This window comes from Lolium rigidum, chromosome 1 (genome assembly GCF_022539505.1).
Source record: "Lolium rigidum isolate FL_2022 chromosome 1, APGP_CSIRO_Lrig_0.1, whole genome shotgun sequence".
Classification (NCBI taxonomy): Eukaryota; Viridiplantae; Streptophyta; class Magnoliopsida; order Poales; family Poaceae; genus Lolium; species Lolium rigidum.
The window spans coordinates 211,691,298-211,706,371 of NC_061508.1; the positions used below are offsets into that span (position 1 = coordinate 211,691,298).

At 44.3% G+C, this 15,074-nt stretch overlaps 2 protein-coding genes across 2 annotated transcripts; one reads left to right on the top strand and one right to left on the bottom strand.

Moving 5' to 3' along the window:
• Positions 1–410: 410 nt before the first annotated feature.
• LOC124689195 (putative potassium transporter 12) lies at positions 411–5,948 on the top strand. Its single transcript, XM_047222760.1, has 9 exons — positions 411–1,331; positions 1,643–1,868; positions 2,371–2,616; positions 2,691–2,741; positions 2,993–3,253; positions 3,348–3,400; positions 3,473–3,587; positions 3,738–3,992; positions 4,800–5,948. Exons 1-9 carry the CDS (start codon positions 1,212–1,214, stop codon positions 5,837–5,839), a joined length of 2,367 nt encoding a protein of 788 aa, XP_047078716.1. The 5' UTR covers positions 411–1,211; the 3' UTR covers positions 5,840–5,948.
• A 640-nt stretch (positions 5,949–6,588) lies between these two features.
• Positions 6,589–7,482, bottom strand: LOC124683080 (nuclear transcription factor Y subunit C-4-like). The gene has a single exon (XM_047217655.1). The coding sequence runs from the start codon at positions 7,412–7,414 to the stop codon at positions 6,785–6,787; it is 630 nt and encodes a 209-aa protein (XP_047073611.1). The 5' UTR covers positions 7,415–7,482; the 3' UTR covers positions 6,589–6,784.
• Between the last annotated feature and the right edge of the window lie 7,592 nt (positions 7,483–15,074).

A 15,074-nucleotide genomic window follows, 5' to 3' on the forward strand; every position in this document is an offset into this window, starting at 1 on the left:
CCAACCACACTTAGTCTTTACAACAACACCGCATCAAAAACTAGTCCAACGACAGAAGGCATACAGAGCCATGTTATTGAAAGGAAATAAACTGCAGGCAACAACAAGCATAGACAAGGCTTATCTATGAGGACAAAAGAGTCATTCCAGCAGGCCATTTCGTGAACAAGATTTTGAGATCCTATGGCGTGTCACTGGCTACACTGAAAGCGGTCAAAAACTTCGTGCGACCTAAACAAAACTTCTCTTTCGAGGAGTACTGCAGTTTGGTAGGAACCGAATACTTGCTGCCTTCTCTCATTGTCCAGAAAAAACCAACAACAAGAAATCCTCTCATTTTTTTTTTTGACGTAAAGAAATCCTCTCAATTAGTAGTACGTAGTAGTGATTTAGTGTGGTAGTAGGAGTTTTTAATTCAGCATACCAATTTCACACGAGGAAATTAATGGCAATTCCCAACGTGTGGGACCCACCCCTGTATTGCGGCCAGAGCCTCCACCCGTCCAGCACTCCAGCATATGCTCTTCCTGCAACTTCTTCATTCATGCCTTCTCTCTCTCCTCCCTGAATAATTTCGCCCCACTCTCTTCTGTCTAGATTTCTGCGCACCTGCCAATTGGACGGCAGCCTACCTCGGTGCCTGTGCACTGGGTGGCACCGAAGCTTTGATCTTGCCGAGGTTTTGGGGACCAGAGATTGGGGGTTTTGTTGTTGTTGCGTTTTCCTGGTGGTTCTAGGGATCACTCTCGGTTGATCTCTCTTGTGTGGAGTGTCTGGGACTAGTGGGAGCGGGTATTGCTAGCTCGGTACTTCCGAACCCTCGGTTCTTGGTCCTGATTCGGAGATTTTTCCGGCGCGATTCTTCTTGGTCCCTGGCTCTTGGACCAAAGCCCCCATTTTTCGGTTCTTGCTGGGATCAGAGAGGGGTGAGTTTGCTCTGCAGATTTGAAGCGGCATTCTGGTTTGGATGATTCTTCTCTTTTCCTGGCCATTCTTCAAAGATTGCCGTTCGCGCTGGCCAAGGCGACGCTCGTAGATTTGAGGATTTCGGGTGGAACTGCGAGCAAGAGGTCCAAGAGCTGTACTTGATTCTGGAATTCTGTTTGGGGAGTTCAAAGCTTGCAAACAAAAATTGTGTCTTTTGCTGCAAAGATCGAATTCGCAGCCATTGGGAAAGTTCCTGGTGTGGGTTTTGAGGTTGAAGGAGGCTCATGGGGTCGACACCGGATACGGAGACGACCAACCATGGGGGCATGTGGGAGCTGGGTCAGGATCTTGATGAGCCCATTGATGAGGAGGCTAGCCGGCTGAAGAACATGTACATGGAGAAGGTTTGTACATTTGGATATTGACACTTGCCTCCATGCTGAATTTAATAGTATATATTTCTGTAAGCTCTGCTTTGCCGAGTATGTGTCTTTTTGTATCCATCTGAAACAAAGTTGATGACTGCTTCTTTTTGGTATCAATGATAGTGTTGAACTGATATTTGATAGTATACATCCGGGACCAGGACTATTTTAATATGTAGAAGACCATGGTGGTCTTATTGTGTGTGTGTGTGTGTGTAAAAAATTCTCTATATCTCTGTCGTGTTCTTTCCCTTTCTGAAACTAATATTCTTCTTCTTTTGTTCATGCAGAAGTTTTCATCGGTTCTGTTACTCCGGCTCGCATTTCAGAGCCTTGGTGTAGTCTTTGGTGACTTAGGTACATCGCCATTGTATGTCTTCTACAATATATTTCCGCATGGTGTCCAAAATGATGAGGATGTTATTGGGGCTCTTTCATTGATCATTTACACCCTCACACTCATTCCTCTGATGAAGTATGTTTTTGTTGTCTTACGGGCGAATGATAATGGTCAAGGTGAGATGTCACATTCTCGCAAGCTTTCCCATAATTTCTATATGATTGTTTCAGTGTTTGCAAGCATATCAATGCAATTGAAAAGGATGGTTCTTATATGTTTGCAAATGTAGTTTGTTGGGATTAAGTATGGGGGAAAAATAGATCCAACACTATCACACAACAACACTGGTGATGGAGTTTCTCAACAGAAAGAATTCGATGTGACATGGGTTTAACACGGCTGAATGCAAAGGTTCTGCAATTTTACCATTTGATGTTGTTAGCATTGCTAGAATCTAATTGCACAACAACATTCTAGTGATGAAATTTCTATCAGCAGGGTTTAACCATTGGTTACCACGATTATCGGTAGACAACACTCCACTAATCATGATGAATATCTCTATAGAGCAAAGTACTGAGTGCATTTTATTTTGTATCCACTGCTCAGGCAACAGTTACTTAACTGTCCCCAGCAGTTTGTTTGCACAGTTCCAGATAACATCTTCTATCTTTACAGGTGGCACATTTGCACTTTATTCTCTACTTTGCCGGCACGCAAAGGTCAGCACTATACCGAACCAACATAAGACCGATGAAGAACTAACAACATATAGCCGACAAACTTATGAGGAGAATTCACTTGCAGCAAAAGTGAAGAGATGGCTAGAGGGACATGCATATAAAAAGAACTGTCTTCTTATTCTTGTTCTCATTGGCACATGTACCGCCATTGGAGATGGGATCCTTACTCCAGCTATATCAGGTATTAAGTGACATTTTTTTTGTAAGCAATACGACTGGAACTTGGATCATAACATTTATGTTTGCGTTCTGCAGTTCTCTCTGCGACTGGTGGAATAAGAGTTCAGAAGCCAACTATGAGCACAGGTAATTCTGCTGTTTCATGTGGTTATCTTTGTGCTTGTTTTGTGTGGGCAATTTTGCTTAATTTGTCAAGTGGAGATAGAACAACAGACTTACAAACTGGAGTGCTCATCACTAAATCATTGTGAATTTCTGTAACTGGGCTGTACCGATAATTTTTCTTATGATCTAGTGAGGAGCACACCAGTTTGTAAGTCTGTTGTTTGAGTAATGTTGTGAAATCGTTTGATATTTGTTTCTTCCATGTCTGACAGATGTGGTTCTGATCATTGCGGTGATCATATTAATCGGACTATTCAGCATGCAACACTATGGGACAGATAAAGTTGGGTGGCTCTTTGCCCCTTTAGTATTCCTTTGGTTTATTCTAATTGGGAGCGTTGGGGCCTACAATATACACAAGTACAATAGTTCAGTTCTAAAAGCATATAATCCAGTCTATATCTACCGGTTTCTCCGGCGAGGGAAGTCTGAGATCTGGACCTCTCTTGGAGGAGTCATGCTTAGCATCACAGGTCAGTGGCAATTCTCATGTACATTCATTGATTAGTCACATTTTGCATCGATCATAAGATACAGCAGAATTACCTATATTATCATTCTTTTCAGGGACAGAAGCATTATTTGCTGATCTATGTCATTTCCCTGTATTGGCTATTCAGGTAATGAGCACCTTGAGTAAATAAATTATGATTGATATATTGCTACGATAAACTGATAATGTTTATGTGCAGATTGCTTTTACATTAGTGGTGTTCCCTTGCCTTCTCCTTGCATACACTGGGCAAGCTGCTTATATTAGTGTCAACAAGGACCATGTAGTTGATGCCTTCTATCGTTCCATTCCAGGTCACTACAGAAAAAATTACAACCTTATGCCAAGAAAAAATTCATGTCCACTATGTGCAAATTGGCATAGTGCATATCCCACCATTCTTTCTGTTTACTACTGTTGTATGCACTATGATATACTCATGCTAGGATGTTTGATCACTGCAGAAACCATATATTGGCCAGCATTCATCATCGCAACTCTTGCAGCAGTAGTTGCGAGCCAAGCCACCATATCTGCTACGTACTCAATTGTAAAGCAGGCTCTTGCACTAGGTTGTTTCCCCCGCGTCAGTGTTGTGCACACCTCAAAAAAATTCCTTGGACAGATTTACATCCCTGACATCAATTGGGTACTTATGATTCTTTGCATTGCTGTGACTGCTGGGTTTAAAAACAAAATCCAGATAGCAAATGCATACGGTGAGCTTTACTTTTCACAACTTCCTTCGCATCTTGAGTATATAACTGAATAGGGAGAAATTAGGTGTATAATTTCTTTTCTATGTGAATCACTTAAATTTGTAAGTTAGTCAAGTTTTTAAATTGTTGCTAAACAACTATAGGTAGTGTACTTTTCATTTCACTACTAAACAACCATAATCAGCATTTTCTTTAACAATATGTCTCAACTTTGTCGCATGATATGATACACTGCATCTGATTCTAGAATACTTTAATCAAAGAAATGACTGAAGCGAGCACTAATAGCTGGAGAATACTAAATGGGCTTTGTGTCACCGTGTTTTTTGATGTTTGATGCAGGCCAGTCTAAAATTTACTCTGTTACCATTGCAAGCTTAGTCTAGGCTAAATTGGTCTTCTATATATGCTTATCTCTGGTAATGTGTAATTGTGCTTGGAACTTCTGTTCTGTCCTCTGTTAAGTTGGTAGTGTCGACCTGGTGTCTTGTTTTGGCTCATTGATGAAGCAGGTCACGGTCCCTTGGTCTGTAAATGAGGTTTACCTTTCTGAAAATTGAAGTGAGCCAGCAGCATCTAGTAAACAGTACTTTACTTAACCACAACAACAACATCAAAGCCTGTTCCCCAAGCAAGTTGGGGTAAGCTAGTACTTTACTTAACCAAAATAACAAAAACATAATTTTTTTAGGACCATCTGTGGAATGCCAACTATTATTCTAAAAGAAAGTGCAGCTGAATCTTCATAATGCACTCTGCATTCCATGATTACATCCCACTTATTTGCATGTAATTCTATATGAACAGGCACTGCAGTTGTGATAGTTATGCTGGTAACAACATTCCTCATGGTCCCGATAATGCTGCTGGTCTGGAAGAGCCACTGGATCCTTGTGGTCACCTTTCTCGTGCTCTCGTTGATGGTGGAGTTTCCATACTTCATGGCATGCATCAATAAAGTGGACGAAGGTGGTTGGGTCCCACTTGTCGTCGCAACCATCTTCTTCATCATCATGTATGTGTGGCATTTCTGCACCGTGAAGCGGTATGAATTTGAGATGCACAGTAAGGTCTCCATGGCCTGGATTCTAGGACTTGGGCCGAGCCTTGGTCTTGTTAGAGTCCCTGGGATCGGCTTTGTGTACACAGAGTTGGCAAGTGGCGTCCCGCACATCTTCTCCCATTTCATCACCAACCTCCCTGCCATCCACTCGGTTGTCGTCTTTGTATGCGTCAAATACCTTCCAGTGTACACTGTCCCAGTTGAAGAACGGTTTGTCATGAAGAGGATAGGGCCAAAGAACTTCCACATGTTCCGCTGTGTCACGAGGTACGGGTACAAGGACATCCACAAGAAGAATGACGACTTCGAGAAGATGCTGCTCGACAGGCTCTTGATCTTTGTCAGGCTTGAGAGCATGATGGACGGCTATTCTGATTCCGAGGACTACACCTTGACAGAGCACAGGACAGAGAGATCCACCAGCGCGTTGCTGACAACCGCAAAGGCTGGGAGCAACACGATGTGCTCCGCCACTGACCTGAGCTACTCATCCCAGGATTCCATCGCACCGGCTAAATCGCCGCTTATGGGAAACAGCCTGACAAGGTATTCGAGCCAGACGTTCGGTGACGAGCTGGAGTTCCTGAACAGCTGCAAGGACGCGGGCGTCGTGCACATCCTCGGCAACACCATCGTCCGTGCGCGCAGAGATTCAGGGATGATCAAGAAGATCGTAGTGGATCATCTGTATGCTTTCCTCAGGAAGGTCTGTAGAGAGCACAGCGTGATGTTCAATGTTCCTCATGAAAGCCTTCTGAATGTAGGCCAGATATACTATATATGAACACTCTTACCGCTCTTATTTGGTTTTGATTCGGAGTGAGCAGCAGCTGTGTAGGGCAGGTGAACATTGTAGTAGATGGTCCGTTCTTGAGTGAGCTTCATTCTGTTCTTGTCGGGAAGCACTAGTTTTGGAGATGCTGCGCTCGCTGTGAGGCCTCTCACACTGCATAGTATCATGATCCAGTATCATGGTGCATGATACTAATTTAGTTACTGGTCTTTCAGTGTATCATTGCATAGTATCATAGTGTTTTAACTAAATTGATCTGCATTTCATTAATTTTGAGATTAACTGAACACAGAGTGCTGTAACTAATCGAAAGATGGAGGTGAGCTGCGCAGAGAATCGGATGAGTATTTGGCATCTGCATGATGCTGCAGTGTGAGAGGCGTAATCTTGTCCTGTAAATGGAAGAAGGAAGTCGTTGCAAACTCCAAATGCTTGTTTACCATAAGATTGGTTGCCTGACAGTATACCACCTACAGTTACTCAATAGTACATCATGCAAAGGCTTGGCTTACAATATGTAATTCTTGATATCAGTTTCTCTGCCAATGTTTCATTGTGTCCACCAGCCAAAGCTTTAAACCAACAAATACCCAGGTTCAGGAAAATGAGCTGAAGCGCAATGCGAGCCTTCATCGATTGCTAGCTAAGTGGAAAACGAGGGAAAAAGTGCTGCTATGTGGCAAATCGTTAAGCGAAGGCACCAAATTCGCTTAACGGAAGAACAAAAAGCGTCCCTGAGGTAACATAGAAATTCATGTGGTATGGCTGATGTTGAGTTGTCCTACTACCAGTACCACTAACGAAAGACAGGAAATAAGCATGTAAAAGGGCACTTTCTACAAAAGTTCCATGCGAAACACCTTAAATCCAGTAACTAGCTGTCGCTTGCAGAATGAGTCAACCACATTCGGCCACTAACCCCACATCCCGTTTCAGCTATGCTCCTTCATCTTGTCCACCGTTGTAAGGCTGCTGTTGTTGCTGCTGCTGCTCTGGCTGTGACCAAGCAAATGGCACAGGCTGCTGGTTCCCATACATCCCCAGGGCATAGGACGGGACCATAGCCTGCATTGTCGCCGGCTGCAACCCAATGCCATTCTCCTTCAGCGCATCCTCGGGCATGATGTCCAGCAAGAAATCAAAGATGTCGGTCCTAGCAACCGCCGCGGCGATGTCATTCAACTGCAGTGTCCTCCTCTTCTTCTCCTGGGCGTGGAACCATCCCCTCAGCGTCAGCTCTAGGATGAACATCTCACAGGCCTTCGCGAAGACTGCTGGCGCCTCACCAGCGATCATGCGGACGTCCTCGTCAGCCTTCATGATCCTCTTGATCCTCGCGAGGGGAAGGCTGTGGAGCTTGAACTCAGACATCTGCTCGATCTCGGCCATCTGCTCAGCCCACAAGGCCTGAAGCTGCTGCTGCTGGTGGTCCTGCTGCTGCTGCTGAAGCACCTGGAACGGAATCTGGTTCTGGTCTGACAGCTGCACTGGGTTGGCTGGATAAGCTGGAACGCCCTGGGAGCCTGGAGGAAAGACAGTGCCTGCTGGTGGTGCTCCAGATACCATCACTAGCGGTGGGTATGTCGTTGCTGAATATGCTGGAGGAGGATCGCTAGTGGCACTTTCTTCCTTTGGTTGTGAGTATTGATCCATGTCCAAGATTTAGTTCGTCCGGAACTGCTACAGAACGTAGGAACAAGTCAGTCTACAACATATTACATGATGAATTCAGTATTATGGCACTGTTAAATTTAATCAAAGGCTACAGTGCGGTAAGTATGGCATGTAACTGCAAGAAGCTACGCATCGTTCAAAGAGGCAAACCCCATTTTTTTATTATGAAAACAAGTGAGAAAACATTGCACCAAAAGAGATTAGGAAAAATGTATAAAGAGGACAATGCTTAGGAAAAATGTACAGAGCACATCTTGCATGAATAATTATAATGTTCTTTCTATGCTGCTCTGATGTACCAATAAGCCAAGAATTTGCCTCAACTAGTTAAGATTGCTTGTGATGGAAGATAACTCCAATTGCAACTTCCAGAGATACTAAATCAAAACATACTTAGAATTTCGAGGTAAATGATACATTAACCTAAGTAGACAAAGACACGCCTAGCTGATCATGTCATCAGTGGAGCTTTCAATGTTTCATCGTCTAATTTGTAATTATAAAATTTAAGTAAAAGCATATACATGGTTTACACCTCCTGTAATTCTAGATAACAAATATATCATGAATAAATGAGTTCTTCTCCGTGACTATTAACTAGCAATCTCTAGACAAATCAATCTAATAGACAGAAATAAAAAAATTGAGCATCGGCCTTCACACATGATCACCTATAATTTTTATCCGGATGCTCTACAATGAATAACTAAGAGGACAAGAAAGCTTTTTATGGAACAACAAAGATTCACCTAGAATCGACACTTCCTTCATAGAAAGCAAACCCAATAATTTAATTCTAAATGGAATATTTATGGGGAAAAAAGAGTTTCACATTACTCGGTAATAAAAGCATGGCACCTTATTTTATGGAGCAAATAGGGCCAAGCATAGCAAATAGTTATTCTATCCTTTCTAGTTTTGAAGATAACGCCAAACAGATTGATTTGATTGTTGAGAAAATAAATTCGGTTATTTTCAGTAAGTCAATCATCCAAATGACTTTGCTGGGTTTCACCACTATATCCTAATTCTCCCAAAACCATGCAAGTAATTGATCAATTCTACAAATTTAACTATACCACGTGCATATGCCATCTGTTGGAATTTTACAGATCTGATAAATTATATAGAATATAAAGTTGAGTCTTGCCCCATCATAAATATTGACATAACACATAACTTCGAATGGGCAAGTAATTAAAACGAGCAGTGTTAATCACGCCGCGAAGGTGACTAGCAAGGCCATTCAGGTGCTCCAATCCAGGTCACCGTGGATGCTGGTCTGGCACGCCCTATGCCACATAGCATGTGAATCTATTCTAGCTAGCACATCACCAACTACAAGCAGAAATGTCTTTCTCCCGTGCACGGGACATCCCGTGCACGTGGTTGCCGTTCGATTCGCTGTATTTCCTGCTTTGAGATTCGTGATATAAATAACATTAAGTTTCAGTGTGTTTCGACAATCTGAAACGTAATGATTCGCGATGAAACCTAATGTTTCCGTGCACAGGACGTCCCGTGCACGGGAGAATCGCCACTCTCCACCTAAGAGAATCCCAAGAAACTAAGTAGCTGGATTAAAAACGCAATGCGAAAGACACGTGGCCTGCATGGAGATACCTGAGCAAGTTTACAGAAACAGAGCAGCTGTGCAATTCATTAGACAGTAGCAGTAGAAGTATTAACATGCTGTCCACACGTGCCTAAGTATAAGAGAAAATAATCTATTGCTTTATTCAGTTTTGATTAAAGCAAGGATTACGAGTCGATGAGTCGAGTCGAGTCGAGCCGCGAGACTCGTCGCAACTAGTCATGACTAGCCGAGGTTTTTGGTTGGAACACAAGTACCGACTCATAGACTAGTCGAGCAACTGGTCTTGACTAGTCGAGACACTCTTAATCCATGGATTAAAACAAAAGTTTGACTTACAAAGTTCGATTTAATTACCATTCTATAAGAGAAAAACTCATCTCCTTTCTGCACTTTTTCTACAGGAATTTGCTGCTAGCGTACAGAAGAAACAGTAAGATCAAATAAGCACTCTAACCGCTGTGGCCCTAAGCCTAAGCAGAACACCGCCGAAATAATCAATCTCATGTTAGAACTGACAATAAAACATGTCGAGATCAAGCGGCCGACGCAGAGAGGCAAAACAGTGACAGGCAGAGGGATGCGAGTCGCGACCATCGGAGATCGGACCGAACAGGAAACCACTAGGCATACAAATCTTCAGCGCCTAGCTCGACGGGCAAAACACACATCATCTAATTTGTAATTAAGAAATTCAAGTAAAAGCATATACATGCTTTACACCCACTGCAATTCTAGATAACAAATCTATCATGAATAAATGAGAGTTTCTTCGTGGCTATTAACTAGCAATCTGTAGAAAAATCAATCTAATAGACAGAAAAAAAAAGAGCATTGCCCTTCACACGTGATCACCCATAATCTATATTCGGATGCTCTACAGTAAGCAACTAAGAGGGCAAGAAAAGTTTTTACGGAAGAACAAAGATTTACCTAAAATTGCCACTTTCTTCACAGAAAGCAGAACCAACAAATTAATTTTAAATAGTATATTTAAGGGGGAAAAAAGAGTTTCACATTACTTGGGAATAAAAGCACGACACCTTTTTTATGGAGCAAGGAGGGCCAAGCATATAAAATAGTTATTCTATCCTTTCTAGTTTTGAAGATAACACCAAACAGAATGATTTGATTGTTGAGAAAATAAATTCGGTTATTTTCAGTAAGTCAATCATCCCAATTCTCCCAAAACCATGCAAGCAATCAACCAACTCTACAAATTTAATTATACCACATGCACATGCCATCTGTTGGGATTTAACAGATCTGATATCTTGATACAGAATACAGAGTTCAATCTCATCCCACCATAAATACCGACATAGCACATAACTTTGTAAGTGCAAGTAATTAACACGAGCAGCGTAAATCACGTCGCAAACGCGACTAGCGAGGCCATTCAGGCGCCCCAATCCAGGTCACCGTAGCGTAGATGCTGATCTAGCACGCCCAATGCCAGATAGCACGGTAATCTAATGTAGCTAGCACATCACCACCTAAGAGAACCCCAAGAAACTAAGTAGCTGGATTAACAACACGATGCGCCAAGACACGTGACCTGCATGGAGCTACCTGCACAAGTTTACATATGCAACTAGTCAGCTGTCTAGATTTCAGTTAGAACACAGTAGCACTCGTAGGCTAGTATGAACATGATCTACCAGTCATGCGACTAGCTAAGGTATAAGGAGAAACATGACTCTATTGACTTTATTCAGTTTAGATTTAAGCACCACGCTATAGGAGATAAAAAGCGTCTCATGTCTGCACACTAGTCTACATGAAACTACTGCTGAGGCTATTTGGTTGGAACACAAGTAGCGACTCATAGGCTAGTCCCGACAAGTTGCAACTAGTCATGAGACTAGTCGAGGTTTTTGGTTGGAACACAAGTGCCAACTCATAGACTAGTCCCGACTAGTCGCAGCTAGCTATGACTAGTCGAGGTTTCTGGTCGGAACGCAAGTACCGACTCATAGACTAGCCCCGACTAGTCGCAGCTAGTCATGAGACTAGTCGAGGTTTCTGGTTGGAACGCAAGCACCGACTCATAGACTAGTCGAAGTTCGATTCAATTACCATTCTGTAAGAGACAAAAGGTGTCTCCTTTCTGCACTTTTGTCTACAGGAAATTGCTGCTGCTGCTACTACTAGTAGCGTACCGAAGAAACAGTAAGATCAAAGTACAGTAACCGCTGTGGCCCAAAGCCTAAGCAGAACACCGCCGAAGTAATCAATGGGATGCTAGAATTGAGAATAAAACATGTCGAGATCACGCGGCCGACGCAGATCGAGGGGCAAAACCGCGTCAGGCAGAACGACGGATTGATCCACCCGACCATCGTAGATCGGACCGAACAGGAAACAAGAGGCGTACAAATCTTCAGCGCCTAGCTCGATGGGCAAAACACAGATCAACGTTCATCGCAACCCAACTAGGGCTGAGAAAAAGGGTTGCCGATCGGCCGGAAGGGGCCGAGGGGACGGACGAACGACGCGGATGGGAAGGGATGGGGGCGAGCGACGGGTGGGGATTTGCTTACCGGCGGTGGAGGAGGGAGGGTGCGGCCGGCGCGCGATGGGCAACAACTGGCGATGGAGCCCTAGGACGAAGGAGGCGGTGTGGGGGGCGACGGGGAGGAGACTGGCTTGACTCGCCTGGTCCTAGGCTGTGCGTGCGTGCGTGAGGGATAGCAACCGCCAAGCCAAGGAGACGCGTGTCTTTGGCCGTCGAGATCCGGCACCGCTGCACGCTTTTGGCACCTGTTGCGGGCGGAGATTCATCGACCACGACCAGGTTCTTGGGATCCGAGGCTGCCTTCGTTTGTGGGGCCCAAGGCATACCATTTTTAATGGGTCTGTCTAGGGCTCACTTACCTTCTTCTCCACCTCCGGCCTCCGACCTCCCACGCAACCACCATCGGCTGGACCGCTGTCCACCCCGCATCCGCACCCTAAGGTCCATCCTCGTCGTCGCCGTCTTCGGCGCGGCCAGCCGCGCCATCACCGGCTTCGGCTCGGCGGACCCACCTCCCGCTCGATGTGCTCAAGGTAGAAGACGACGAACGAATCTTGGCGCGATGGATTCAACGGCTGCATATTCTACCGAGCTCTAACCTAAATCGCAGTTTACCGAGAATTAGCAAAACCGATTTTTAATTAAGAGATATGCAAATTCAAGATAGAACTAAAACTTTGCATACATAGATTCAAGGAGGTCTACATATCACACGACGAGTTCACATATATAATAACTGCATACTAACCCTAGAAACTCTAGGTGTAGCTTCGACGCCTCACTAGGTCTTCTTCGCGGCTGCGCCCACCGACGCTCACAAATGGTGCTAAGGCTTGAGAAAGATGTGGGACGACATCACGAGCTGGTAGTCATCCCGCCCCTTGAAGACATGGTTGTGTGTAGCCTTGTCATGAGGGTTCACCACTATCTTGGCCTCACGCTACCGAAGGAGGTTCCATGCATCCGCTCCGTGAGAGGGCGCTTGCTCGGAGCGCCAGTTCTTGCCTCGGCCTCGCGTGGACGGGATGCGCAAGAGCTTCCTGACTCCGCGTTGTTGCGGCGGGGTGGCGCGCGGGAGCTTCCCGCCTCCACGGTGGCAAGATTCTCGGTGATGAGGTGGGCTTCATCACGTGGATGCCGACCTAGTTAGTGATGTGGCGAGCGCGGGCGGCCTCCGACCACATGTTGTGTTGTCGTTCCCCTCATTATTTGTCGGATGGAGGGCTGCGGGAGGCGGTGCATGTTTGAGCCCCCATTGACTTTTCTTTGCAATTTGGTTATATGCCACATCCTACATCGCTGACATGTGGTGGTAATGTGGCAGGTATTGCAAAAAAAAATGCACATTCCAAATTGTCGCCGATATTGCCTATCATGACCTACAGCAGTGGCATGCACCACCGCCCCATCACAAAACTCGATACTCAAAGCTCGAGGCTATAAAAGCCACGAGCTTCAGTGGGTGGCGAAAGGGAGAACCTGCATTAAATTCGGGCCCTATGGCCTTTCACAATGGCGGTTTCGTAGAGCTGTATCCTAGGCACTTTGCTTATATGTCACTATATTAATTGATAAAAGAGAGTGGTGCTATATCTTAGCTAACATAGAACTCTTGCAAGAACCCATAGGCAAATACATGCTAGGCCAATCACATTCGCAGATTCACTCATATTCCCAAAATCATTAATTGTATATACAACCCTTAAGATACAAGATAGAATTCCTTATTTGACACTACTTTTGAATATGATTCCTTATTTGACACAACTTTTGAATATGATTCCTTATTTGACACTGGAAAATTTTGCCTTCCCCCCTATATGACACTTGGTGTAATTTTTGGAATATTTTATGATTTGCCACACTTTTATTCGAAGTGTCTATTATTTACCACATATCAGTGAGACACAAAATGGCAAATGATAGAAGTGCAAAGAAAAGTGTGGCAAATTGTAAAATTCCCCTATTTTTTTATGCCTTATATGGCGCTACCATCCGTGTGTTACATGTCCCGTCATCTTTTTATCTGCTCCGTTCAAGGCGCGGCGGCGGAGGGCGGCCAAGACGGGGCTCCGGATGGTGAACCCAACGTGGCAATGGGCGGCCAAGGCCCAACGACGGGAGAGAATGATTCGGTTGCAGGCTCGGGACTAAAAATTGTTGTCCAATTGCAATCTTGTGCTAGGTTCTGCCCTAATATTTTGTTTTTCTTGGATTAAAATGTTCAACAAGTACATGGTAAACCATGAGCAATGTACAAACTAGCATTACAAATTAGATTACACATGGATTAACCATAACCAAATATGTGTATTGCATAGTTTTTTGGTCGCAATATGCACCAGGGACAAAAACAACATTTTAGATGCACAGGTAACACCGTTTGTTGTCAAAATGAACTAGAGTGTCATATAAGGCATCAAAAATTACACCAAGTGTCAAATAGGAAAGTAAAAAACTTTCCATGACCAAATAAGGAATCATATTTGGAAGTATAGTGTCAAATAAAGAATTCTCTCAAGATACAATGTGTTGGAGCCTTTGTCTCTTTACAACACCACCCATGATAACGCGTTAAGATACAAATCAATCCCGAAAAGGTCTATGATGGGTACCCATTACCCAATCAGCTTGGACTGCGACAAACAAATGAGAAACCCAGAATTCCGAGCAGGCAGCTTGCAGCCCAATAAGACCTAGGCCCAACTTGGGTTATCCTGTCTCCAAAACCTGCCCTAGCACTGCAACATCTCCCGTCCCCAGCAGCGCCATCGCGCACCACCACCAACCAGCCAACCCCCTCCCGCCGCTGCTCGCCTGCTACCACAGTCTGACTCCGTGACTCCTCCATCCTCCATAGATCGATTCCTATTTTTGACTACCATACCAGAATCACCTTTCTTCACTTTTCAAACCCCAGCACCCATCCATCCCTCTCTATCCACCACAAGCCAAAAGGCCAAAGCGACGGCCGCCGCAACACCACGCCTTTTTATATCTTCCAAAAAAATCTCATGCTCCCGACCGAGGCATAAAGTTCCGGAATAATGAGAATGCCACTTTATCTCGCCTCCCCCTACAGCTCCGCCGCCACCACCCCTGCAGCTCGGAATCTATTTTCAGGACAGCAACTTCCCTAAATCTTATTTTCTTCCTATTAGATGTTATTCTTGGCACAAAAACGAAATAAAAATGATAAGGAGAGGTTATTACATAGGTAATAACTTCCAAGACTCAACAAAAGAAAAAATTGCAGAAATAAAACATGGGTTATCTCCCAAGAGTGCTTTTCTTTAACGTCTTTCAGCTAAGCGCAGAAAAAGAGCTAGCATCAAGTATTATCAAGTGAAGAAGCATCAACATCATAAATGGTGGGAGCCTTGCGCCTACCCCTCCTACCTTTACGCTTTTTCTTAGGGAAAGAATGAGAAGTACCGGTG